The following is a 26,437-nucleotide window of genomic DNA, read 5'->3' as shown; positions in this document are numbered from 1 at the left end:
AAGGAATATACATAAACTAAGTGACTTTATTGTTAACAGGGATTCAAATCTCTCTTTCACGCACTCATACACACACACACACATAAATTGTTTGATGACCCAGCTGGCACAGCAACAGTCACCCATCCCAAAGTTTAATACTCTTAAATACCCCCAATTATGAGTCCAGACCCTATTTAGTCATTAGTATGCATTTTTCTACTTTACACCTTTACAACAAATAAACCACATTTTGGCTTTACACTGAAATAATATTAAAAAAAATATATATTTACAGTGGAGTAAACAAGAAAAGAAAATCTGAGGCTCCAACCCCCCACAAAATGTAATTTCTATCAGAGCTATGAGACCCCTCCCCTATAGCCCCTAATAACAAATTTTTTTAAAAAAAAAAGAAGAAAAAAGAAAAAAGAAAAAAAGGTAACATCAAAATGATCATAAAAATTTCAGCCTCTACAATTTTTAGCCAAAACGAGCTGCTATGGTCTCTGGTCAAATATCAGTAAGCAGAGAACTTCCTGAGGAGCTTCCCTCAAGATCTGGGAGTGTGTCCTTCCAATGTCCGCCATACTTAACCTTACCCACTAACATTAAATGCAAAGAAATAAAACACTCAAGTCAAAACAGGAAAAAGTTGACGGCTAAGTTTTGAGGGACAGTAAATTGCCACTAAATGGATGAAGGGGCAAGCAATCACCACCTACTTCACCAGAAACATTACAACAGCTAAAGACATCACTTGCTTAGAACTTTTCAAAGTCACCCTTCTTGTTGTCGTCCGTTACCGTCTCGGCTACAGGTCCTCATTTCCGCTGCATTTGTATTTAGCTGTTATTTGTGTAGAAAAAAAAAGGGAGAGGGGGGAGGAAACTCAAACTGCAATTAAAACATGTTCGTGAAAAATTAACATTAACATTTACTGAAAAAGTTACATTTGCCGTGTTGAAATTGAAACAGAAATTACTAAGCCTATATAAACCTTTGATTAAAAAAAAAAAAAAAAAAAAAAAACTAAAAAAAAACATGCATGTCCCTGATGCCTTTTTGCTCCTTTGATGTCAACAGTTTTTCACATTTGTCAGAGTATTTAGGGAATGTTGAGGAAAAGGAGGACAGGAATGAGCAACTGTCAAGGTGAAGCATTGTCATTTGCCTTTTTGTGTGGCGGTGGTGGTGATGATCCGGGGTTCAGCAAAGGGTCAATTTCAGAATGCATGTTGGATAACTTCATGTATTTCTCTGAATCCTTAACAGATTTACTGTCTTGTTCCAAAGATCGACAAGTCCTTTAACAAAGCTTTTCGTTAAACAAGGAGGAGGAGAAAAAAAAAAAAAAAACAACAACAAAAAAAATCCTCGGCGGCAAATATTCGTTGCAGCCCTGCAAAGACAAACAGATCGTTGTTAGAGAAGGTTTGGATCAGGGAAGGTGATGTGGGGTAAAAAAAAAAAAAAAAAAAAAAAAATGTTAGAGCTCACCTGTCAATTCCACTTGCATGCAGAGCCACGGATTTTCATTTTCCCATGTGCTCGAATGGCACGCTAACCTGTGAATGACGGAATCAAAATTCATGAGGAGGAAAAGGCAAAGTAGCTCCCTCCAGCACTGCTCAGGCTGCTGTAATATCATGCTGGTGCAGGTCATTACACTGATAAATGCCACCTCACACAGATCTATGCATGCTAACTGCCTGTTCAGGAGACACACACACACACACGCCATAACATTAAAACCACTGACAGGTAAAGCTGGGAGGACCTGAATCCTGGCAATCACGTAGCTTAGACACATGCCACCAACCCCAATACATATTTGCAGGCCGTTCTTAAAAGCATGACAAGGACCTACTCAGTATTAGGTGCGGTCATAATGTTATGACTGATTTGCATAGATCTAAACTGTGCAAATAACACTGATCTGACAGCTTTGAAAACCGTGGGGCTCTGCCAAGTGCATGAGTGTGTTTCTGCCCGCGTTACCTTGATCTATCATAAAAAAGTATGCTGTGCTCAGCTGGCAGCTAGTCATCGCCTCAAAGAAACGGGTGTGTTTGAAAAATGCAAACGCTCATAAAAAGCAGAGATAATCCTGGTTTTATGCCACGTAAGTTTGTGTTGCTTCTTATTTAACCCCCATCTGTGTACGTTTTACATGATATTGTGTGTCAGAGGGGCCATTTCAGATTGCACACATGGGCTCTATGGATCATCTGCCCGACCAAAAGTTGCCGTGGATGTTTTCTCACCTGCGATGTGGAAATTCTCGACTGGTCGTGACGGGCTGTGAGGTCAGAGGACGACACGTTGGCAGGAGCCCCGCGGTGTAACCGCATGCTCACCTTCCTCTCCCGCTCTGCACGAGAAATTGCACGAGGTGACGTATTACCTGAAGCCAAGAATAAAAACAGTCCTTGTTTGATGCATAAATTCAAGGAAAAAAAAAAAAAAAAGAAAGAAATTCTAGTGTCTACGTGCTGTCATTCTTTTGTTAAAAGACCAAGTCAGCTGAAAGCTCACCAGACTGCTGGACCCGTGAGGCAGGATTAGACATGGCTTGCTCTGGCCCATTCCTAACCCTGTTGGGGGCTCCAGGGGTGGGACCTGGAGGAAGGCCTCGTGATGCTGACCCTCTGGGGGCTCCCCCGATCCGCTCATCGCGCTCGTCTCCTGTCCTCCTCTCCCGATCCCCATCCTCAGCTGTCCGACTGGCCCCCTGATAAACGGGATAAACCACATTCTAGATCATCACTGACAAAACTCGGCTTCAAGTTAGCTGCATTAGAAGTGAGATTTTTGAGCACCGCATTCGAAGCTGATGCCAGCTACACACTAAAACAAACGGCAACACTGTTGGCTCCAAATGAAAACTTACAAATTTGAGCATGTTCCAGTCAAACACATAATCGTAGGAGAAACCCTGTCGGTGGAACAGATTTCTGAAAAGCTGGCGCAGATAGGAGTAGTCGGGTTTGTCATCAAAACGGAGCGAGCGGCAAAAATTCAGGTATGTGGAGAACTCAGCTGTGGGAGGAGAAGCAACAAGAAAAGCAGCCATGAAAAAGTGTAACAGAAAAACAACTGAATTCAAATCTAACTTATGTAAATAAGACGACACTGGATTGTCAGCATTCAATTTCAAACACAGAAAACTAAATACTGCATCTGAAGATAACCAGAAGTTTCCATGTGCCTCAAATTGCAGAAAAACACCCCCAGAAGCCACACTCACAAGGGTATCCTTTGCAAAGAACTTCAATGGGTGTGGACATCTTCTTCTCACTGATGCGTTCATACTTCTGCCTCTTGGTTGCAGCCTTGAGGCCCTGCCAGGGGAGGGACCCCAGATTGAAGTACATGAGGACATAGCCCAGAGACTCCAGGTCATCGCGCCTCGACTGCTCTGTGAACATGAAACACAGAATGTATACGGGTGAGACGAGTGCAACAAAAATCAAACACCGACTCAAGTCCAATTCATAGTTTTAAAAAATGAAGCCCCTGTCTTCTTTAATAGCTTGTCAAAGTTTGAATATATTTTCCATTACAGACATAAACACCTCCCAGTAGGTCAATAAAAGTGAACTAATGCAGTCGATTTGACATAGCGTCCAACTCTCACCTGTATACCAAAAGGATAAATACAACAACAGAAACACCATCTGAGCTCTCATGTCTGTAGATCTTTTTAGATCTCTAAAACCAAAGTCCGAATCTAACCCAAATTATTAGCCGGGGCTGCAAACAAGCAGCCAAAACAAAAACAAGCAACCGATGTTCAAGACGGCCAGCTATATGAAAGTGCTCTTTGACAGCAACAGAAATTTCAAGAGAGACAGAAGTAAAAAAGAATTTAAAAAAATTTAATAAAAAGCAGATCAGGTTTTCATAGATCCTCCGTATCAACCTTACCAATTCCAAGATGCGTGTTGATGGACGCGTAGCGCGCTGTTCCGGTCAGGTTCTTGTTCTCCCTGTAGGGGATGTGCTGGTGTGTGCGGGCATCACGGTACTTTTTGGCCAGGCCAAAGTCGATGATGTACACCAGGTTACCCTTCTTGCCGAGCCCCATGAGGAAGTTATCTGGCTTTACGTCACGATGGATGAAATTCTTGGAGTGGATATACTCAATGCGACTGATCTAGAGAGAAGAGGGATGAAACGGTCAGGTTCTCTACGACTAAACTAAATATTTTGGTGTGCAGATGGGATGATATGGTGAGGTGACATTATTACACCTAACATCAGTCAGCAGTATCAAGGTGTACTCAACACATTTGTGACTGTGGTAAAGTAAGACAAGTGAGGGGAGGGGCAACAACAGGAAGGCCATGACCCCAGACTGTACGTGCAGAGTCAAACACTCAGACTGACAAAGCAACTTGGCTAGAATTACACCGAAAGGTGAGCGAGGTGGGAAGACCCTCGAATGAAATTAAATATCGAGGACAGCCCGGTCTCATGGCAAAGCAACCATCATAAAGTACACTGGATGAACAAGTGTACCAGAACATCTATAATCTTTTAAGAGCCTTCAGAGGAATCATATCCAGTGTTTTTATACTATATCATGAACCCAAAAGGAAAAACCCTAAATCATGACCTACTTTAGCAGGATCATCGCTATTGTATTTCTGCACTTTACGTTCAAGCAGACTGTTGGATAGAGCGCGATCTTAACCAAGCGGACTGCCAACATTCAAAGTGTTCCTGCCTTTAAAGGAAAGTTTCTGTCTTACCATCTGGTCTGCCAAAAGCAGGACGGTCTTTAGGCTGAACTTTCGAGAGCAGAAGTTGAAAAGGTCCTCCAGACTGGGTCCAAGGAGCTCCATCACCATGACGTTGTAGTCTCCCTCTGCTCCACACCACTTTATCGATGGAATGCCCACTAATAGAGACAAACAGTCAGCACAAAGTCTGGCCTAACCATATCATTGGCATGCCTGCAAATGACATTACAGGACTTATACAGACTTCTACACCTTAGAATAATTCCAGTTTGAGAAGGCTTACCTCCTCCTTGCATCATCTTGTAGAACTTGCTTTCAATGTGCAGCTGTGGGTGTTTGGTTTTCACACATTCCAGCTTGATGGCTACCTCCTCCCCAGTGGCAATGTTGGCACCTGAGGAGATGCATAAAATTAAAAAAAAAAAAAAATAGCCACAGCTGTAAGGACACGAAAGGGGCATCATACGCCAAGGTGCTAAATCAGCCTACGAGCGTGTCGTCCGTTTTTTTTATTTTGGTGCGTGCGCTCCGCTGCCTTTGATGGACTCAGTCGGTGAAAGAGCTCACTCTGATTGGATGTTCAGTGTAGCGAAAGAATGCACCAGAAGGGAAGTGGCAGTGACGACACAAAGCAACCAGCTAACTTAAACGTATGACTCACCAGCTCTTCTCCAAAACAAGCAGCAGTTTCAGTACAAATGAGCAACTGATGTACACTTGTGGTTTCCCTTATTGTGCAACGTACGTACGACAGGAAGATGAAGTTTAGAGCTCAGATGAAGACAGAAGTCAACCGCACATTATGAAACTTAAAACAAAAAGGAATGTTTTCACTCACCAAGGTAAATGTCTCCAAAGGAACCACTCCCTATTTTTCGCCCAAGCCGATATTTGTTCCCCACTCTCAGCTCCATGACTGCAAGGTGTCACTGTTAACATACAATGCAAATGTTGTTCAAAATAAAGCAAACACAAGCATAAAAAAAAAATAAATAAATAAAAATCTGAGACATTTTGGAAGAAACTACCATTTAATCATTAAAAGAAAAAAACAAAACAACCATTTTTCTGTTCTCCCAAGAGACAGAAATGGGGATGGCATACTCGAGTCTGTCAGCTGCTCACATGATATGCATCAATCCCAGCCACCGTGACCTCATGTTTCTGTGAGAACGCAGCCTGAGCAGAACTAGTTGATCAGCAAACAGCTGTCTGGTTTTAAGAAACACCAGATAAGATTTGTAGGGTAGCTCGGGGTGGGAGGGTGCGGGCTGCTCTGAGTGCAGCAGAGGCAGGGAAGAGGGCAGCAAGAAAAACACAGTGAAATTAGGGCAACACACAAACGCAGGTTCCTCTCGCAAGAGGAGTGAACCAGAGACGAATGCTGCACGAGTACAGGACACTGGCACACATGAGGAAATTAAGCGCAATTTTTGAGCCGAGCGGCACGTGACGCTGGAGCAGGATCATCACTTATTTAGCACTCGCTACCACGCCACATTGAGCAGCCACTGCAAAAGCAAGACTAAGCTCTCTGCTGCTCTGCGCTCGCACTGTCAAAGGAGGGAAGGCGTGAGCAGCCCCAGTGCACTGGCTGGCTTTATCTATGTCAAGGCCCTCAGACAATTCCGTGTAATGAACTTCAGAGAGTCACGTGCTGCAGAGCATGCATCAGCGCAGGGGTAACATTTATTAGAGATTCGTGTCCTCGACACTAATTTGGGAATGCTGTGTCAACAGAACGTGGCATTTGCAGCAACAATGCAGCCTTGTCCGAAAGCAGCCCGGCTTAATCTGCAAGCAACACTCGCAGTCAGACTGAGCTTTCAAATAAATTCAAATCAAGGCAAAACACATCAAGCCAAATGCTGCACGGTCTACCAATTGCGCTTTGAAGAGAGACCTCAATCCACATCTCTTCAGAGGAGAAAAAAAGTTTGACAACTCTGACGTGCCAAACAAGACAAGCTCAGTCACAGACATGCAAAGACATCTATATCATCTCAAAAGATCCTTCCCAATAGTATGCTCGATTATAAGCAGTGGGATCAATAGAAGCTCTTTAAAAAAAAAAAAAAAAAAAAAAAAAAAGAGGCAATCTTAAGCTGCACTGTCCTCTTTTCAGGACACAAAAATTTAAATAAAATCCCAGGACCTTATGGTGACCCCTACCTGGTGAGGGCAGCCTGCCATAGTAGATGTGATGGTGGCAGATGCATCTGGGTTAATAAAGGGTTAGGGTTCATTACACCAAGAGGGTTCCTCATGTGCTGAAGCCAAAGACCAGATTTAGGGTACAACGTTAATCACAAGGCCACGCACGCAAGTGCTATTGATTAATTGCTCAGTCCAGGAACACTGACAAAATACTTAACGGTGTTACACTGCATGCTTAAGACGGTGCATGCGTGTCTTTTATTATTTGCATAAACTCTGGTGTGTTCACTCCAGCAAGCTTCCGAAGGGAGAACTGAGTGTACAGTACAAACTCAACAGCAATGTGACAAATCCCTTATTTGAGCCTCCAAAGACGGCCTGTGTAATGTGAAGCAAGGGGAATTAGCCTGTCACACTGCACTGGAAAAACAACATGTGCTATTACGGTAGTAATCGTCTACAGGAGCATGGATTGGTCAAGATGATACACTACACATCTGCTGGTTAGGGGGGAGTCTTGCTAGTAGTTGTGGAGACATGATGTCCCAAGGAAGGGGGTCCACTATAGTCCAAGTTTCCATAAATCATAAATATGGCCTAAAGTGTAGCATGCTTTTGCGTTTTTACACATCCATCAGTCAAACCAATGTATGTACACTGTATATAGTAGGTAACACGGAATATTCCTCTTTAGGAAAACAAAAATTATTACCAAATAAGACAGCCAAAATATTTCGCAATCGCAGTGCTAACGCTACACCCCTTTAAAGGTATCACTACACAAAACAACTCCTGGGTTATAGATTAGATTGTTTTTTTAAAAATATATCTAATCACCGTGCTTTTGTTTATTTCACACTCACAACCTGGTAGCTGACATGATGCTACATCTATTTCCTGGCAGCGCATCAGAGCATAATTGTGATACTATTTTGCTACATTTCGGCAGATCTGCAAACGGTCACGATCTCCAAAAAAAAGCCTTTGAATTGTTTAAAGACGCTTTCCCCAACGTAAATGAGAAATATAACCCGCAGGAATTAACGCAAGTTAACTGTTAGCTGCTACGAGTAAGCTAGTAGAAATACGTTTACCAAGCCGTGATGTGTACTGCATCAGGGTTTGTTTTTATGTTGTTGTTTTTTTTTTAACTAAAGAAAGCTTCAAATGTTTATATCGCACTTGGCAACATTTTGTTTTTCATTTACAACCGCACCCTTGTATGTATTAAGCTAGCCTGTGCGGACAGCCGTTCCTATTACTCGCCCCCTCCCCCTCTCTTGTAAGCCGTGAATAGGAGACTCCGCTTCGGTCGAACCGGGCCCCTTTTCCCCCTTGATTTCTCCGGTACTCCGACCCAACACTCACCCGATATCAGGTTCGTCCGACAGCTGGTTAAGTGGAGATTCTGATCCGATAGTTGTCAGTCGGACAAGAAACCGACCAAAGGAGGATGGGCGCGGATTCTAGTAGCTCTCATACCCCCAGCTCTAAGCTCAGTCGTCGGTTGCGCTCCCTGTTGATAGTCCCCGAGAAGCTCCAGCTGCACAGACCGCCGTTCTCGACTCGAGTCTGTCTCCCCCTCTCGTTACTTAACAACGTGCGTGCTCACCACGTCGATGATGTCATTCTCTGGATGTCAGGGCGCCGTCATTAAAACAGGGAACGTCACACCTAATCGCTCTATCCTGCTTTACTTCCCCCATTCATTAATTTCAGTTTCTTCCCCTTACTCTTTTGAATAAAACTGCTCAGTTTGCAAAGCTAATAACCTTGTTTGTCATCTAGTCACCCTACTTACAAGCACATACTTAAAGACTATCTAAAACATAATTGATCGATGGCATTTTTTTTAGGACTGCAACAGCCTGTTAACACTTTAATAAATCATGAACACACGAGATTAGGTAAACAATGTAATGCAGTTAGTCACTGTATGGTGACTAGGTGCTAAATAGAATTTGTTTGGCTATGTGTAAGTGACAACTGGCTTGTTTCTCTGAGGTCCAGTCTATGAAAAACCCAGACTGCTTTGTCTTAGTATTTCTCTATGATGATAGGGAATGTGACAGAGGAATTCATATAACATAAAATGCCATGTTGAGTTACCCTGTTTGTTATGGCAATATTGTAGAAGAGTCAAATTGCAATTAAGAGCCTGTATACATTAGATATATAATATATATATATATATATATATATATATGAATATAAACCCACACCATACACAAAAGCCACAAAGACAAATTTAGAAGCCAATACTTTCATCTTTATTAATCTTGTTCTCCTTGTTTAAATAAATTTTCCTTTGTAAAATCTCAAAACGAAAACACTGAACAGGAGTGTTAAAGCCTGTCTTAATTTAAAACGAATACACAACAACAGAACATTAAAAACGTACGGTAACTTACTTTGTATCTGTAAACAACCCATCCCACCCCTCCCCCCCACTCCACACAGTTTGATAAGATTTGGCATGTCCATTTTCTAAACGCATATGCCTTCAGCTCTTTGTGTCATTAAAATGTTGTTTTGTTTTTTGTTTTTTTATTATTATTATTGCAGATCAGACAATTAAAAAAAAGACAAGACTGCTTAAAAAAAAAAAATCAAATGAGAGGAAGGAAAAAAAAGAAGAAAGGATTAGTGCCAATATTTCTGAACACAGTCAGCAGTATACCGAATGCACTCAAAACATTTTTTTGTATAGACCTTCTGTATAGTAAGCAGCCTTGCCCACATTATGACAGGCATTAACATGCACACACATTATCCTCACATTCATACGCACGCACAACAACTGCGGTGGTTTAATCCACTTACTTGGTCTCAGTCTCACTCATACTCATAGCGCGTACAATACTGCACACAGTATCGACACGTGGAGAAATGCATCATGGCCTAAATCTGCCAGCAATTTTAACATTTATCACTGCAACATTAACAAACATGTTCAAGAGAGGATAACAGAGAAAGAGTGCGTGAGATACAACAGTAGGAGGTCAGCATTTTTCGAAAACGGAACAATGACATTTTTCAATATTTTCCACTGTTCAAAAATCAAAACCATACAAACAAACAAAAGAAAATGTGAAAAAAAAAAATCTTAACATACACAGTAAGATACAGTTCTGTTGTCAATCAGAGCTGTTTGCATGTGTTTGGATTCGATCTCCGTCTTTAAGGGGATGTGAATACAAACTGCACTTTTAACCTCACATCATGTGGTAGTTTTAAGTTCTCTTATACGATGAAGGTAACGCTGTTTACAGTGCCTGTCTGTCTGAAGGCTTCTCTGTATTTGGTGTGTGCATGTTTATGTAAATCTGTTGAAAAGTCCCCTATTTACTAAGCACATTGCAATCCAGTCAAGTCTTTCAGACTGACTTTTCATTCTTTTTCAGGTTTCAAGTCAAAGCAGTTGAAATCTTCATCTGTGGAAAAAGGCTGTATACACATCTAACAGTCCCTGCATTTGTTTTTTATAATAGCTTAAGTCTGGCCATGAGAATGTGTGTAAGCATGTCTCACATTTCTGCTTTATATGTGTGCACATTTATATGCATACCATGTATACGTATGCACATATATGTGTGTAATACATTAATATGCATACCATGTAATTGTATGTGTGTGTGTGTGCCATAGTAAGTACATATGTATCCCAGTGTATGCTGTATCAGTGTGTCCAAACCAACTCATACAAATGGAGGGGGTTCATCAGATGGAATCAGCTCCTCTTCCCAGCAGGTCGCCAGGCAGCAGTCCAGAAGGGCTGTCCAACTGGTGCCTTTCTTCCATCTGCGGTGCCCCCCAAAGGCTACTGCTTGGGTATCCTGGAGTCATGCCCCCCCACAGGCCAGACCTCCCAGTCTCTACTCCCCCAACACCTCCTCCTTCCCCTGCCCCGTTGGTGCTCCACTGGGAAAATATCCCCAGCCCAGGTCCTTGGGCTGAAGAAGTTTCTGAAGAAGTGCCTGTACCATCAAGACTCTGCCAGCCAGAGCCGGAGGACCGTACACCGGGTAGAACCCCTGCTCCGCTTTCCCCTCCTCCGCCATTTCCATTTCCACCTGAAGGTGCGCCTACTACTGCCCGCTCACTCCCTGGGGAGCTCCCCCCACTGCTGGCCACAGCTGTGCCCGTTCCAGCTGAACCGGGCACCCCACTACCTGCTGCTCCTCCTGAGCTGGCCCCTTCTCCCCCTCCAGCCTGGGAATGTGCAAAATAGCGCGCAACTTCTTCTTCACTCACAAATTCCGCCAGGATTGTGGTGTTACCCAGAACACACCTGAGAAGAAAGTTAGAAGAAAAAGCTTTTTAGATCAACAGGGGAATGTTTGTCGGTCGACTTTTGTGCAATCATGAAGCTAACAGCAAACCCACATGTGCAGTGCACCCTGGGCCTTGGCTGCTTCCTGCCGGCTGCTGTAACGAATCAGAGCGCTGCCTTGGGTAAGGCCCAGGTGGAAGGTGAGCAGGGGGCCATGCTGCATACAGATAGTCCGCAGCGTGGAGCCATCAATCTACAGGGGGAAAAAAACACAACTGTTCAGTAGGGAAGATTTTCTGTGTGTGAAATATGATCATTCCACAGTAATTATACAGTAGCATGAGACACCTACTACTGGAGCAACCAAATGTCAGGCTGTAACCACAGAGGTTATACAACAATCATTATGTATATGTAAACCTGTGCATTAATAATGTAGATGGTACATTGTGGCTTTATCGATCTGTGATTGTGTAACAGTTACAGTGGGACAAGTTATGCAACACGGAGCACATAAACACAGCGTGTGGCCAGATGGCAAATTGTACAAAAATGAACTTGAAATGAAACACTTTAATGTCTAAGCTTTTCTCACAGAGTTGTCACACAAGTGTCACTTGAGCAAATTAACTGATTAAACGACTCATGCCAACTCCACAATCCAATTCCAGCTGGGTTCATGTCGTGTTCAGTGTGATATGCAAAATGCTCAATGAAAACGAATGAGTGCAGAAAAGCTTCTGAATTAAAACCATGACCAGTTTTATGGCCATCATAAAATCTGTTGTAGTAAGGTTTGTAAGGCCAGATGCATGAAAAATTTGTCAAATGACATTTTTTAACCTTTGGACTTTGGATAAAAATATAGCACAAATGATTTAATTCATTTATGTTTTAATGTTTTTAAATAGTGTAATTATAAACTGTACATGAACACAGGAACAAGTATATTCACATAATACCTGCATTTCCAACAAAATTAATTAATTACAGAAGCCCCCTCAGTCACATGATGCTTCAATTCAGCGATGTCTTTAGATGAGCAACATCCCGAAATGGTAAACTGGGGACTTTCATTTTCTGCATTTTGATGCGTTTTCAGAAATGATGCATGTTTGAATTCCAAATTCCTTGCACATGATACACTGGGTCCTATATGTACACTACCAGTTTATAGACAAGTGGTCAAATCGCTGATTGTTCGTTTAATCTCGTTTTAGGGGTTTTCCTTTCTCCTCCACCTTTGCTTACCTGAGGAGTCAGGTTGCTCAGCAGCAACCAGCAGCTTCCTCTGGAGGCAACCCCGTCACTCCAGGCGGTGCCTGTAGAGGAAAAAAACACAAGGAAAAAGACAAAGTTAAAGATGACAAGGAAAAAAACAACAGCTCTAAAAATTGCTTTATTATGATTAAAGACTAATTCTAACAAATTAGATACGTCATGATACAGTAGTCAGACCTGAGTCTATCTTGTGAGAAAGATCTATCCGGTATGAAGTACAGTCATAATCTAACAACATGGTTATCACACAGATTCACTGTAAAAAGTACCTGGCCCATATCTTGACTCTGGATTAATTCCACCCCCTCCCCAATTTCGGGCCAACCGTGGACCTCCAGTACCCCATGGGGAGGGCGAGGCCTGCTTTTGATTGGTTAGGCCAGGAGGGGGGCGTGGCAGCTGCGAGCTGTTGCGATTGGTCCTCCACAACTTGTTTTGTCCGATGGGCTCTGGAGGCCAGCTGGGCTTGTACTCAGAGTACTTTCCTGAGAGGGATATCCAGTGAGAGAGAGGAGGCGAAAACAAATTTGGACCACAGAGAAAAACACCGCAGTTAACTCGCAGGCCGAGAACAACTAACGAAACAATGCTCATGCAGCCAGGGTTACGGCAGATAAAAATTGAAAGACTAAGCAAATCACAGTAAAAGGGATCCAAAAGCCAAGGTGCAGAGAGGAAATAAAGGAAACCAAAGGAAAAGGTACCTGTGCTGTGTGCATTGCTGAGGGAGCTGTCTGAGGCACTGTAGGGCCAGGCACCAGGTGAAGGCAGCGAGGTGTTGAGGGAGGGGTTTGGCCCTGCAAAACATTACAACATTGTTTGAAATGCAACACGTCATCTCATAACCTAGACAAGGAGGACATAGCTGAGCTATACTGCAGGTCAAGCCTGAGGAGAAAAGTGCTGACTGAAGAGGTTTCATGGAGAAAAGGCAATGGAAAAGGTTTCTCAAAAAGACCATAATGAGTTAAAAAAAAATAAAAAATAATGTCTGCACTTGCGTCTGCTGCATCAATCATTTAAGAACCATAAGCTCTTATTCCAGCTGGGGAACAGCAAACTGAAAGCTGGGGGCTTTCCTTTTGTTTACAAAAAGGAAGGCCAAAAAAAAGAAAGAAACGACAACCGAAAAACAAACCGAAAGCCATTCCTCAGTTTGTCACTCTGCTGGCACATCTTGGCTGCATTTGTACTGCCAAATTACATATTTCTTGTATTTCTTATGAGCATATTATTGGTTTGTTCAACAATACTTTGATCTTTTTATTCATCTTGAATGACCTCGACTTCGTATGCATTTGCTTATGCTTATTTTCAGTGAAAGAAACCACCACAGCAAATTCCTTGTATGTGTAAATCAACTTGGGAATAAAGAGAATTCTAACTTTTATGTTGACAGATTACAACACAGGGTCGACATACTGTAAAGTCATGCATTTCACAGTAACCACACAACAACGACCTGTAGTACACTACCTTGTCCAGTTCAGTGTTTTAGCCATTGCAAAGAGTCATGAGGGCATTATCAACGACCACAACACCATACTCTATGCACCTCGCTATCTGAGCACTGACGACACATTAAAGAGCCATCGGACTGGAAGGTTTTCAATTCGGCCGAAGCGACAGCAGGCCAGCCGAGTCAGTTTCAGGGTATATCCTGTAGATGGCTTGTTTGTGTTTCAGCTGCAAGTGTGCATAACAACCAGAGGAGTTTTGAGCCGTCCACCCTTCTTGAGGAAAAAATGACATCATCTGCTTGTCATTCATGCTGGCAAAAAGTGAAACACATCAGTGTCTCTGTTCACGTTTTGTCTAATGCATTTATGAAAGGATAATTGCTGCCATAAAGGAACTGAAAACTCAAAACTAAATGCTAATAAGTAAGCAATGTCCCATTAAAAAAAGCTAATTAAAATGACGAGTAATAATTAATACTGTTGTAGTCTTTGTTTGGAATGTTTTCATAGAGAAAGTCTAGAGCCAACTCTGCTCTCCTCTCTCTGACAGACAGGCCTGAGCTACAGTACAGTACAATACAATACAGTGAACCAGGCACGAGCGACCAGTTCACTATCATTAAGAACAAGACTTGATTAATCAGGATGTTCGGCAATGCAAGCTCCCGAAAGTAACCGCACTTTCACAAAGCAAAGCCTCCACATCAGAGATCGTATGTGGGGTACGTGGGGCTCTCCTGCAGTTTAAACACAGTTCTACACTGAGAAAAGTAATGAATAGATTCATCACTCAGCCTTAAGCCTAACGGAGACGAGCTGCAGCTTCAAAATGGAGCTTTGCATAATGTAGTCTGGTAGCATCTGCACCTTAAGCTGATTCAGTAGTAATATTCAATTAACATTCAGTCATTTCGGTCATTTTTTGCTTGTTACAGTGTTAGTCTCCGTAATTTATTCTTTGCTTTATTAATAACCAACAACTAAACTCATCAAAATATTTATTTGTGTTTACACCAAGTCAAATACCTATGTTGTCTCGGAGTAACTGGTGGTCAGGGTCATTGAGGTTCGGGGATCCTGGGGAGCCTAGAACACTACCAGGGGTCATGTAGGGATCAGACTCTGGGTCTCCACTACTCTGTATTCCTTTCCAGGGCACACCAGGCTGGAATTCTGTCATCAGAGAAGAGAAAACATATTAAACTAAAATGATCATTTCAGCAACACTTAATAACATAACTCATATTGTGGATGTTTGTTTCTGTGGATATTTACGTTAGATGCATTTAATCTCATTTTAGAACACTTATTCACATAGTCTGGCCCCTGCTTTACAAACAAGTTAATCAAGTTCCTCTTTAAAAGCTTTTGAACTTCAGTTGAAAACCCTATTTTTTGTCCTCTGGTCCTTGTTTATCCTTCTCTGTAACAAATTTCAGAGAAACACTAACCTGGAGGCCAGCTAGATGTAGCAGGTTTACTCCCCATTTTACTCCCAGGAGTTCTGTGCCAGTTGTCTGCTGGGCCCTGTGGTGGAATCCCTAAACTTTCACTGCCCAGCATCTCATACTGGGAGTAAGGGGACCCTCCCCTAACCTTTATCCCACTGGGTAAAGGGCCTTTGGGATAGCACACAAGAGAGGAACAGAGTCAAACAGATTGACATGAATACGTTTCAAATCACTGATTCACAAGGTGATTGCTAGATCCAGAGCAGCCGGGGAGGTGTGTTTTCCCAAAGTGTGAATTTTCGATGTAAAACAAATAAATAAATAAAATCCTCCTTCAAACCATCTGTTGACATACCATTCTTATGAAGGGCTGTGTCTGGGGGTGAGGGAGCAGGGGAATTACCCTCCATCATCCATTTGAAGCGGGATTGCTGTCCACCCATGTCCTTCATCCCTCCCATCATGGGACTGAGCTCCAGTGCCGACAGGTTACCCCCAGGTGTTAGACCTGGCAAGAAAAACACAGCTATAGAAAAGAGCATATAGCACTCTACTACTGCTCAGTTATATCTGTCCACTGTGCAAGCTGGTGAGTGCACTGCGGTGTCTAACCACCTACCAGCATACATCCCTTGTGTTTTGGCATGAAGATCTGATAAGGGACCCCCCATTCCAGGATGTGGAAGGGGGTCTACCATGGTTTGTTTGGACAGGCCTCCTCCCAGGTGAGATGGGGACAGTTTGGAGCTCCCTCCAGCTGTCGGTGCCCCTCCTACACCCTGCTGTTGCTGCCTCCGCTGTTGCAGAACAGCCATAATCCTTGCCAGCTAAAAAGTAAACGATTTAGAAAAGTACAGCAAATGAACAAGTGAGTTAGTAAGTTAACACTTTTAACAACATTTGGTTCAACAGACCACTGTCTCCATGACTGAAGGGTACATTCTGGTAACATATAAATAGTAACATACTAGCTAACATTTAGTTGTCTGTAGAGTGAGAAAGCCAGTGTGGTTGCAGCAGATAAATTAAACAACAATGTCCGATATCCGGACTGTATGCCATCACATGGTTTTAAAACCTATTCCTCTCATATCCTCACCTGCTGTGGGTCTGGCTGCTGCCTGAGAGGCTGAGGTTGAGGGAACTTCCGCTGGTTCTGCAGCAGCTGCTGCTGCTGCTGTTGCTGTTGCTGCTGTTGTAGCAGGAGCTGACAAGCCTGTGGGTTGGCAGACAGAAGTGGTCAGACACTGGCATGAACAAACAAACAAAGTCTTGAAATGCATTCCAAACAAACATTTTATCGAGGCAGATCGTTAATCAGCTTTACAAACAGTTCGTAATGCATTTAAAAGCTATTTAAATACGCTATCACACAATAACTGTACAAATCAATCCAAGGTGGATTATTAATTTGAATACGATGACTCAGTCTATCGATGAGCAGTGTAACATTTTAGCACACACCAGATGGAACTGCTGCATGTGGGGGTAAATGTTGCTGAGCATTGCTAGCTGCTGCGGAGAAATTTGATGAGGAAACACTCCTCCACCAACACCACCGACCCCTCCAACACTTCCAACACCACCAACACCTCCTACTCCTCCGACTACTCCACTCACACCACCACTAGGGGAGGGCATCTGCTTCAGCATAGGACCCGGCACCTGCAAGTTAAAAGAATTTATACATACTGTTACGGTCAGGGACCGTATTAACTCACAGATAAGTACATAATCTTAGAATGGAGAAAACTTGTGTTAATAGCCTCTTAAAAGTTAGAAGTATGACCGTGGCATAAAATTTATAAAGTTGCTGCTGCTGTATTATTTCTGACAGTCGTACACAAATGCAAAATTTGTAGGACAAAAGGGACGTTCCATCTCTTATAAAAACAACTTAGTCATAGCCAATAACATGAAAGACTGGAGACACCAGACCTGAGCAGGCAGGAACTGATGAGGCACTTGAGCACGTAACCCCTGGGAGGGGTTCATCGGATGCATGCCAGGCTGCTGCATCCCTCGAGGCTGAGGCATCCCTCCTCCACCAGCAACAAACACCCCATGGCCACCCACCTGGAATTCAAGGGAAATAAAGTCCAACAGTATATTTATGATTATGTTTTCTCAAAATAGCCCAACTAGCACTGATTTAGAACAGCTTTCATCAACTATTTTATATTTCAGACAGATACAGTTGTTGAAATGGCACAAAGTTTTGGAAATAAAAAATTTAACAGTGATTAAAAAAACAAAAAACAAAACAAAAAAAAAACTAAAGAGATTTGTACCTTTTCACCATATGGCCCCATGTCAACAGGACCCATGTCTTTGGAACTAGGCATGCGGTACCCTCCGCCACCTCTTCCTCCCCTCCGCATCTCTCCATTAAAGTCATTTATTCCTCTCTTGTCTCCTTCCATCTTTTTGTCAACACTTGGATCGTCACCCTGAGAAACACCAAAATCACAGTTTAAAAGGACAGGAAGAAAGTCCTGAGGGATTTATCATGTACAATTCACAATTGTTATACAAACAGATTTGATTCCTAATGAATATCTTACCAGAAGACCCATGTTTGAAAACTGCCGCGATACAGGATTCATCCAGCTGTCTCCTGGTCCACTCTTTAGGAAAGATCATTAAAAAAAGCAAATTATATTTATTAAAAAAATATTTTTATGAGAAGTGCCTCATCATACTGAAACGAACCAGAAGTGGCTATATGCACTTGTTTGCGCGTCCTAAATCGTCCCTTTCCCACCTTCATGTTGCCTCTCTTTCCTCCATGACTCTGACCCCAGCCGCCAGAGTTGAAAGAAGAGCCGCCTCCCTGGGAGCTGGTGCTGTTCCAGACCCCTCCACCACCATCGTCTTCTTCTTCCCAGCTCGGGTGCCTGGAGGCTGTGATGGAGCTGTCTCCCTTCCCACCCCAGCTTTCAACTGACTTCATGCCTGTAGGAAAATAAAGCAAATCCATCACTTGGACTTTGAGGTGTGAAACACATTTATATTGAAAGATGTGTAATTTATGTCATAAGTTGTTACTCTAATGCATGTGTAGAAATAATAGTCAAAAACAAACTAGCATACTGCAACACATTTACTTATAACAGATTGTTTGTGCCAATCTTACCAGGTTTACCAGGGTTGGGTGAAGGGTTCCTCCAGCCAGATATTTTGCTGGGCTCTTCTGGTTCCCCCCAACTTGCAGCTGCATCAGGCGTCTGGCTCCAAGCCGCTGTACCATTATCCACAGTTTGTGCACCTCCTCCCCACATACCTGGGTCAGGACATTTAAAGGAATGCAACACAAAGCTTTAGAGTGCACAAAGTGAGTCACTCACACTTATCATCAGTAGTGATGTTCAATCTACTTTGGCTGTCATTTGCCAAATGCACTTAAATGTGATGGTGCAACTGCTTACCCACTGCACCATTGCCAGGGTTTGTGTTAGTGCTGTGCTGCATCCCCTGCTGCCTCCGAGGAGGTTGTTGCTGCATGGGTGGTGGTGCGGCCTGCTGACCGTGGCTTTGGCTCGGCGTGGCACTGCTCTTGTCCCACAAGTTCACATTCTTGGTTTTGTAGCAAGTTGGGTCTCCCCAGGCTGATGTGCCATCATCAATTTCCATTTTACGACTGATGGATTGAGGGGAAGGCTCTTCCCATCCACTGGGCTCCGCAGAGTCACCCCCACCCCCACCCCCAGAGATTTGGGGGATTGGACCCGAGGTCCAGCCTGAATTTTGGTTCTGATTCTTGGAAGGTGGGCCTCCACCTCCAACACTTGGCCGACTGTTCCACCCTCCTTGCATGGGTCCTCCTGGTGGTTGCTGGGCCTGGGATTGCTGCTGCTGCTGATTTGGGGCTTTCATCGCCACTTGGCTGTTTGGTATCTGTGCTGCTGTTGTATGGGGTTTGGCACTCCCCCAGTCTGGGTGGGATTTGCCTTCACCCACATCTCCTCCCCCCCATCCTCCTCGTTGAGATCCTCCCTCATTTAAATTCCCCCAGGTGGATCCCTCGTCAGAGCTGCTTGCACCTCTGCTTTTACCACCTCCAGGAGTAGAGTCTTTCTGTCCCCAATCCTCTCCTGCACACTGTCCTCCCCAACCCCTCGTCTCCCCTCTTGTAGATCCCTTCCACCCTCCTGTTCCTTTATTCTCTGGACCTTCTCCCCACCCACTATCGCGTTCCTCAAAGTCTCTGGAGTTTCGTCCTCCTCTGTGATCCCCCCATTGTCGCTCTTCAGTCCTCCATCCTTTGCCCTGGTTTTTCTGGGGGGGTTCACCCCATCCTCCAGCTGCCTTCCCCTGGCTGCCCTCAATGTCATCTTCTGGCAATACTGGCTTCTTTGTAGTGCTACTAGGCATAAAAGGACCACTGGTGGACTGTGTAGCGCCACCCTCCCAACCATCCCTAACTGAAGCAGAACCAGAGCTGAGGCTGGTTGTGCGACTGCCAGATGCATCATTAGATACTGAACCAGTGTTAGATGGGTACCTAGGACTGCGACCAGCTGTAGTGTTCATGGTTGCTGATGAGAATGCAGATGAACACGAAGGGTTCCTTTCATTTCTTTTCACCACTCCTGTTGTGGTGTCCAGGTCCCAGGCCACATTCTGACGAATCTGGGTCTGCCCCCAGCCTGTGTTAGACAAAACCCTGGGGTCCAGGTCAGATCGACTGAGCATGCTAATTAAGGCCACTTCAGCAGTGGAGGACTGGGTGGCGAGAGGCTGTGCAGAAGACGAGGGCTCCTGCTTATGTCCACTACCATCCGCTCCGCCACCACTTCCAGCTATGGATCCACTGCCACTTGAGGATGAGGGTCCTCCACCTTCAGTGCCTCCACCCTGTCCTCCTCCACCCCACTCACCAATTGTCCCATCCCCACTTTCAATCCCTTTCTGATTGTCCCAAGCTTTTGCAAACTTTGGTGAGGCAGAGTCCTCCAAACTGCTGCCACCAATACCTATACTGCCTGCACTACTGCTGATGCTGCACCGATCTACTCCTCTTCCACTTCCTATTGCTAAATTACTCGAACTTACACCTTCTGCAGTGCCACTCCAATTTGCTTCTGAACTGCTCCCTTCCCACACTCCCTGAGATACTACTGGGGTAGTTGATCCCCCACTATTTCCCCTGCCCCATCCTGCCTTATCATCTCGACTACCAAAGCCCCAAACATTCCCTTCCTCCCCCTGAGCTCCAGTCCCTCCACCACCCCACCCATCAGCCTGTGAGGCACCTATACTGAGTTCAGAGGACACTGGAGGCATGGATCTCCAAGAAGAAGAGGCAGCGGAGGAGGAAGATGAAGAGCCAGAAATATTACCACTCCCTTCGACTTCACTTGCAACTCCAGAGTTCCCCTCACTGTCACCATCTTGATTTGGTCCTGCTTCTTTAGCTCCCCCGCTTGAACCCAGCTCTGGCCCTGGGTTTCCCAAGTGCTGCTGCTGTTCTCCACTCCTAGCTCCCACAGCTGTTTCAGTGTGCTGCTGGTAGAGACCAGTTTGATTCACAGATGAAAGCGTTTGAGTGGTGATGAGGGTGGTGCTGGCAGAGAATGAGGAAGCTGAAGTAATGGACGAGTGTAGTGGGAAGCCGTCACTGGCCGAAGTGGAAGTTCCACTCTGCCCCAAGGCGGGCCAAGCAGAGGGGTTCACATTGGGGTTGAAATTGGCACCAGGGACACTACTGCTGCCACCCACAGGGCTCTCCTGAGGCCCAGGAAGAAGATGGGAGACTTTGGAATTGTAAAATGCTGCTGATCCTAGCCCAGCCTCCACCTGGGACGTGGTAGAGGAGGCCCACGCACCACCAGTCGACTGAGCACATTCATTAAGCAAGGAAGAAGAGGAAAGAGGAGAAGAACGAGGTGGGGAAGGATTGTCCATGTTCCCTGCTCCTCCTCCTCCCGTTCCTCCCTTCTGCTGGATGTTTCTCTCACCCCATGAGGCACTACTGTTGTTGTTGTTGTTACTAGGGCAGTCTTGCTCCTGAATACCTCCTCCAGCCCCATCAGAATTCAATTTGGACCCGCCCGTGATAGTGGGCCAGTCCTCCAGGTCAGTCCCATCCACAATCATCTTCCCGCAGCCCTGAGAAGAGGACTGGCTGCCAGAGCCTGCCCCCCATGTGGAATTTGCATAAGTTGAAGAAGTAGTAGAAGACGACAGAGCAGCAACACATAATGAGGATGAGTTGGGGGGTGAAGGGGAGGACGAACCCAGGTTGGAATCTAGGCACAAAATTGTTCATGTTTATTTAATTGGCAATTTAACCATTGATAATTTAGGCACATTACTATCATGGTTTACAGAAGGATAGTCGCACCATATTACTGGTCAGGAGAGCTAATGCATGCTTTTAATACAACTTTACAAATATAATTCAAGTGCATTTTGATCATTTAATGTACTGTAAAGTACAAAATAGTGCTTGTAAACATAAATATGAGCTAGTTTAAGACAGATGTCCTATTGGGACTACATATTAAAGACAACCATGTTAGTTTATGCTAAAACATCACTCACCTGTGTTTGCATTGGGGTTATCTGCTCCCTGTGAGGACGATGCAGCAACCCAGCCACTGCCTCCTCCTACCCCACCTGCACCCCCTTCCCCACCTCCTCCTCCCCCCAGCAGCATGGAGGACAGGGGAGGCTGGCCCCTCTTCAGTAGCACTTTATGGTCCTGCTGGCAGCGAAATCTTGGTGGGACCTCTCTTGACATGTATCGCTGCTGTTGGGGGGTTTGACTTCCAGAGGGAGAGGAGGAGGGCTGTCCGTTGGCCACAGCAGTCCGCTGCTTTGCATTGTTCCCACCACCAGGAGGGACTTGGGAAGAGACCCCACCTGCACCAGGACTAGGGGATGAGGGGGAAACAGGGCCAGGGCTGGGGGACACTGAGCCTGGGGTGGCGAGTGGCTGGGAACAGGAGGGCTTGGCTGATTCTGGCACTGAAAAACACAGACAGGTAAAGCTGTGAAGCATATTATTTATCATGATGAAAAGAGAGACTTTGTGGGTTTCTTATACAATTCAAGAAAATGTGTACATTGTCTAAAAAAAGTGGCATGTGTAAGCAATGCAATAACTTCCAAGATAACTTACAACTGATCAAAATTGATAAAGGGCCTGATAGTGATCAGTATATTCATTAAATAGCAAGACAAAAAAGTCATATCATTCTGTCATACAGAATAATAAATAACAAAGCAAAGAGTGTGGTGACAAAAACAAAAGCATACCTTTGATTTTCGGTTCTGGCACCTAAAAGACAAGAGCCAGATGTAAAGATTTAAGAAGAAGGACAAACAAAAGCAACACGGTCAGTTCACTTTTAGGTGATTTTACAAATAAATCCATCGAGACCTTTAGTGTATTAAAGCTGCAGTCTGCAGGATTTGTTGTTGTCATACGTAAAGTCCTAATTTTCGGCATTTTAAGAGTTTACATGATCTATCAGAACGCTTGAAGTTGAAAACGGTGACCTCCGTAGTCGCAAAATGCAAGAAATGCTTATTTTTTTACCCGAAAAATAAAAAAGTTATTCAACTTCCTGTCCCGCCCCATCAAAACACATGAGAACTCGTGCACGTAGACGTGCACGCCAGATGCGCTTACACGACTCCTCATTCATCAACTCACCTGTCATTTGCGATCATGGAAGACACAGTAAGTAGACTAGCCCGAAATGAAGTTCAATAGTCCAGATAAATAAGCGTGGGGACGAGCCTACCTTGTATCGCGCGTGCACAATCGGTGATTGACAGGCAGCAGAGCCCAGCTCGTAACCTGATTGGTTACCTTTTATCGGTCCGGTCTGCAATTTTGTAAACAAACCTGCTGGCTTTGGAGGGACCTAGCGGGACATATAGGGGACCTAGAGAACTCATTTTTTTTTTGTATTGGGGTATTTAATGTACTACTTTCAGAATCCCCGGACAGTTCCAGGCATTATGCTTGAAAAAGAGTTGCAGACTCCAGCTTTAATGTTACAACTGTACTGTGGTGGTATACTTTGCAAGTAGTGCTTAAGCACACATAGAACATGCAATATTCATTTTACAGTTTTTCACACACTCAAGACACTTTAAAGCCTGAGCTCATTAATTCTCAGTCAAATATACATAAAAAGTCAGGACACGACTTACCTTCTGAGAGGCTTCCCTTTTCTTTTTCTCTTCTTTCTTCTTTTTCTTGTCTTCCATGAACTACTGTTCCCCTTCTTGATTCTCCTGTCTGTGAAGAGAAACATGCACATTCAATTATTTATGGAATTCAATCCACAATGGAAGCAATTTAAAGCTCTCAGAAGCATGAAATTTCCACAAACACATATAGAGTCTCACATGTATTCATCAGATAACTGCTAAGACAACTCCAACACTGTCAATGTTGTAAAGACTGTAATGTTAACCAGGGGTAGGACAGCTTGACAACAGACCTTAGTAGCCTCGCATCTCTCTACATAATTCATTAGCCAGCAAACCATTGTGATTCCAACAAACAACACAGGCAACAGCCAAAAAGAATGTAAAACTTCAAACATTTCTGTCAGTGTTTTTTTTCCACTGACGGGGAGAATGCAATGGCTGAGTGATCCAAAAGATACCAGCCCTAATGCGAAAACTTGAGTGAGTCATCTGTCCAGTACTATGATGGACAAGCTCATTTTCATCCACACAGCTGCCTCCCACCCAGTCATAAGTTAACATATGCAATATGCATAAGCATCCAAGTCATGAGGGGGACGTTTTGTAGGAAATGTTCAAGACTTCTAAAAACCAATGTAACACCAAATTATGTGACCCCAGTAGAATTTGAAGCTCCTGCAAAATGTTTTTCATATTTGCCATTTTCAAACATGGCTACATTAAAGTGTATACATAAGGTTACACATCTGTTTTGTATGTGTGATTTGGAGTTTTACAGTAACTTAAGATTCCACAAAAAAAGTACACCTATTTATTTTTTTTTATTTTTTTTCAGGTGAACTTATACCAGCAAAATGTGAGACATAGTCAAAAGATGCATGCAACTGCAAAACTGAAATTCCTATCTGGCTTGAAAAGCTACATGTAGAAAGGTAAAGGGGAAGGATTCTAGACCTGTACGTATGACTAGGCCAAACTATTCTGTTAGCTAAGCTGCACATAATTAGCACCGTGTCACACAGAGCTGAGGCAAGCTAACTGGATAACTTAAGGGTTTAACCCTTCACTGTGTAATGCACCAAGTGGCATTACCTTTTTATAATCAGTTTATGATGTACATAAGAACCCCCACACAGCAGATGTCTGCTGCCACCTGAGCAATTAACCTAAACCTCACGTAAAAACCAGGTCGGTAACGACTAGCTGTACGGCTTCTATGAGCCAAGAGGGGGAAGCCAGGCTAGCTCAGTCCACTTTAAAGCAGCTGTTGACCACCGTGTTTTGACCCTACAGAGCCGGGGAGCTGTCACGGAGCAAGGTGCCTCTACAGCTCGGTACAACTATAACACAGCCGAGTCCAGACATCCAGAACGTCATTTCAAATTACAACGTGCCACCTAATTAAAAAAAAAAAGAAAAGAAAAGAAAAGAAAAAGAGTATTTCATTGCCACATTTTACTATAATAATTTCACAACGTTTCATTGGGAATAGAAACACAATTGGCAGGCCAGTAAACAGAGCTAAATGATACGACGAACTTGTGTGACGTTTCTTTAGCAATTGAACGCCTAACAAGCGAAGCTATCCTAAAACTGAGACCAGTGTGTTGTTTGCTGTGTAAATAAAGAAATAGCCAACGTTATTATTAAGCGTGTATGCTGCGAAAAGTTTCCAAAGCGCATAAAGTTTTCGTTCAGTACTCACCTCGGGAATCACATAGGACATAAAGTGCTTCTGTGCAAAAATTCTTGCAGACCTACCGCTAGCAGGCTAGCAAGGTAGCTAGCCTAGCAAGCTAGTTCTTCGAGGCTTTCAAGGCTAAATTGAATAAGAAATGACATCACGGATAGGCGAAATGTTAATCGTAGAAAAAAATGAAGAAAGGCGAATATCCTGTTTATGCCCGACTGTAGTTTTCAAACTGTAAACAACACATGCATAAACCCTTGATGACTGTCAGACGCTGTAAAATCGGTTAGTTTACTATCGGCCATTTTGCTTCTGTGTGGAGGTTCAGCCAGCATATTATATCACCAGGCTGGTTGTTGATCAGAGAGGGGAGGAGGAGCACGGTGATCATCGATACCATCCACTAGAGGGCGCCTTCATGCTGGGAATGGATATACGTCATGCACGCCGGACACGATTTAGTAAACAAATGTGCCGGACCATACAAATGTGGTGATCTTGGATATTGTGGCTTTTTATTTCATGCCAGGAAAAGTATTTATACTAAAATCGTCTTGTTCTTGTTCTTCTTCTTGTTCTTCTTCTTCTTCTTCTTCTTCTTCTTCTTCTTCTTCTTCTTCTTCTTCTTCTTCTTCTTCAATATTATTAATATAATCATTATTATTATTGTGCCCATGCTTCTAAAATACTGTAGTACTTTTGAAAGTTTTAATAATAGACTAGTCACTTTGTGACAATTGGGAAACACTCTCTGAAGAGCTTATGTAGAATTATGCAGGGCATTTTTCCCAAGAGACATTTTCCCTTTTAGTCACTTTAGATTACAATATATAGCATAGAAATATATATATTCTAAAAAAACACCACACCATAATCTTACCTTCATGTGAGTGATCTTTTTTAAGTTAGGATCCTCTATTATAGGCCTGAGAGCTTGCAGTGCCTGAGCTGTTCCTTGGACAGCACTTTTCTTGACAGATATCTCAGATACACTTCCTGGGATCTGTTGGAGCCCCTCTCATAAAGTGGGAGGTACCAATGTTGCCTTCACTTCACTTCCCTTTTTTTTTTTTTTTTTTTTTACTTCTTCTTTCAGCCCTCTGTATTTTTTGAGCTTCTCTTGTTCCTTCTTCTTAATGCTGTCACAGTGGATTGCTAGATCTATCACTATTGCTGTCTTCTGTTGCTTATTAACCACCACAATGTCTGGTTGGTTATCCCAATGT

General features: G+C 43.6%; 2 protein-coding genes across 5 annotated transcripts; both read right to left on the bottom strand.

Moving 5' to 3' along the window:
- Positions 1–387: 387 nt before the first annotated feature.
- On the bottom strand, positions 388–8,466 carry LOC142370978 (casein kinase I). 2 transcript variants are annotated; one of them, XM_075453533.1, is made up of 11 exons: positions 8,253–8,466; positions 5,566–5,656; positions 5,011–5,121; positions 4,737–4,885; positions 3,910–4,138; positions 3,230–3,400; positions 2,873–3,021; positions 2,518–2,713; positions 2,247–2,386; positions 1,480–1,547; positions 388–1,381 (listed from the first exon to the last, which is right to left on the bottom strand). In XM_075453533.1, exons 2-10 carry the CDS (start codon positions 5,639–5,641, stop codon positions 1,515–1,517), a joined length of 1,254 nt encoding a protein of 417 aa, XP_075309648.1. In that variant the 5' UTR covers positions 5,642–5,656; positions 8,253–8,466; the 3' UTR covers positions 388–1,381; positions 1,480–1,514. The 2 variants fall into 2 exon arrangements, with proteins under 2 accessions (XP_075309648.1, XP_075309649.1); XM_075453534.1 differs by having other exon boundaries at positions 2,247–2,353.
- Positions 8,467–9,131: 665 nt separating this feature from the next.
- Positions 9,132–26,210, bottom strand: LOC142371693 (trinucleotide repeat-containing gene 6B protein-like). 3 transcript variants are annotated; one of them, XM_075454417.1, is made up of 21 exons: positions 26,092–26,210; positions 23,519–23,606; positions 22,613–22,634; positions 21,896–22,321; positions 18,778–21,600; positions 18,486–18,632; positions 18,114–18,304; positions 17,914–17,976; positions 17,641–17,799; positions 17,288–17,425; positions 16,814–17,014; positions 16,449–16,565; positions 15,969–16,176; positions 15,705–15,857; positions 15,350–15,517; positions 14,925–15,071; positions 13,143–13,235; positions 12,708–12,923; positions 12,409–12,479; positions 11,271–11,410; positions 9,132–11,175 (listed from the first exon to the last, which is right to left on the bottom strand). In XM_075454417.1, exons 2-21 carry the CDS (start codon positions 23,573–23,575, stop codon positions 10,605–10,607), a joined length of 6,111 nt encoding a protein of 2,036 aa, XP_075310532.1. In that variant the 5' UTR covers positions 23,576–23,606; positions 26,092–26,210; the 3' UTR covers positions 9,132–10,604. The 3 variants fall into 3 exon arrangements, with proteins under 3 accessions (XP_075310532.1, XP_075310531.1, XP_075310533.1); XM_075454416.1 differs by lacking the exon at positions 26,092–26,210 and adding an exon at positions 25,227–25,567; XM_075454418.1 differs by lacking the exon at positions 26,092–26,210 and adding an exon at positions 25,227–25,567 and having other exon boundaries at positions 16,970–17,014.
- Positions 26,211–26,437: the final 227 nt, after the last annotated feature.

The sequence above is a fragment of the Odontesthes bonariensis genome, chromosome 21, assembly GCF_027942865.1.
Source record: "Odontesthes bonariensis isolate fOdoBon6 chromosome 21, fOdoBon6.hap1, whole genome shotgun sequence".
In the NCBI taxonomy this organism is placed as follows: Eukaryota; Metazoa; Chordata; class Actinopteri; order Atheriniformes; family Atherinopsidae; genus Odontesthes; species Odontesthes bonariensis.
This window is presented reverse-complemented; position numbering and strand designations above follow the sequence as displayed.

Excerpts from the sequence above, each read along its gene's own strand:
- LOC142370978 (XM_075453533.1), bottom strand. The coding sequence starts at position 5,641 with ATGGAGCTGAGAGTGGGGAACAAATATCGGCTTGGGCGAAAAATAGGG. Across the intron at positions 3,401-3,909 it reads CAACACGCATCTTGGAATTG|AGCAGTCGAGGCGCGATGAC; the intron begins GTAAGGTTGATA and ends TCATGTTCACAG. Across the intron at positions 3,022-3,229 it reads TCTTTGCAAAGGATACCCTT|CTGAGTTCTCCACATACCTG; the intron begins GTGAGTGTGGCT and ends CTCCTCCCACAG.
- LOC142371693 (XM_075454417.1), bottom strand. The coding sequence starts at position 23,575 with ATGGAAGACAAGAAAAAGAAGAAAGAAGAGAAAAAGAAAAGGGAAGCC. Across the intron at positions 16,566-16,813 it reads ACATGCAGCAGTTCCATCTG|GCTTGTCAGCTCCTGCTACA; the intron begins GTGTGTGCTAAA and ends GCCAACCCACAG. Across the intron at positions 11,176-11,270 it reads GCCCAGGGTGCACTGCACAT|GTGTGTTCTGGGTAACACCA; the intron begins GTGGGTTTGCTG and ends CTTTCTTCTCAG.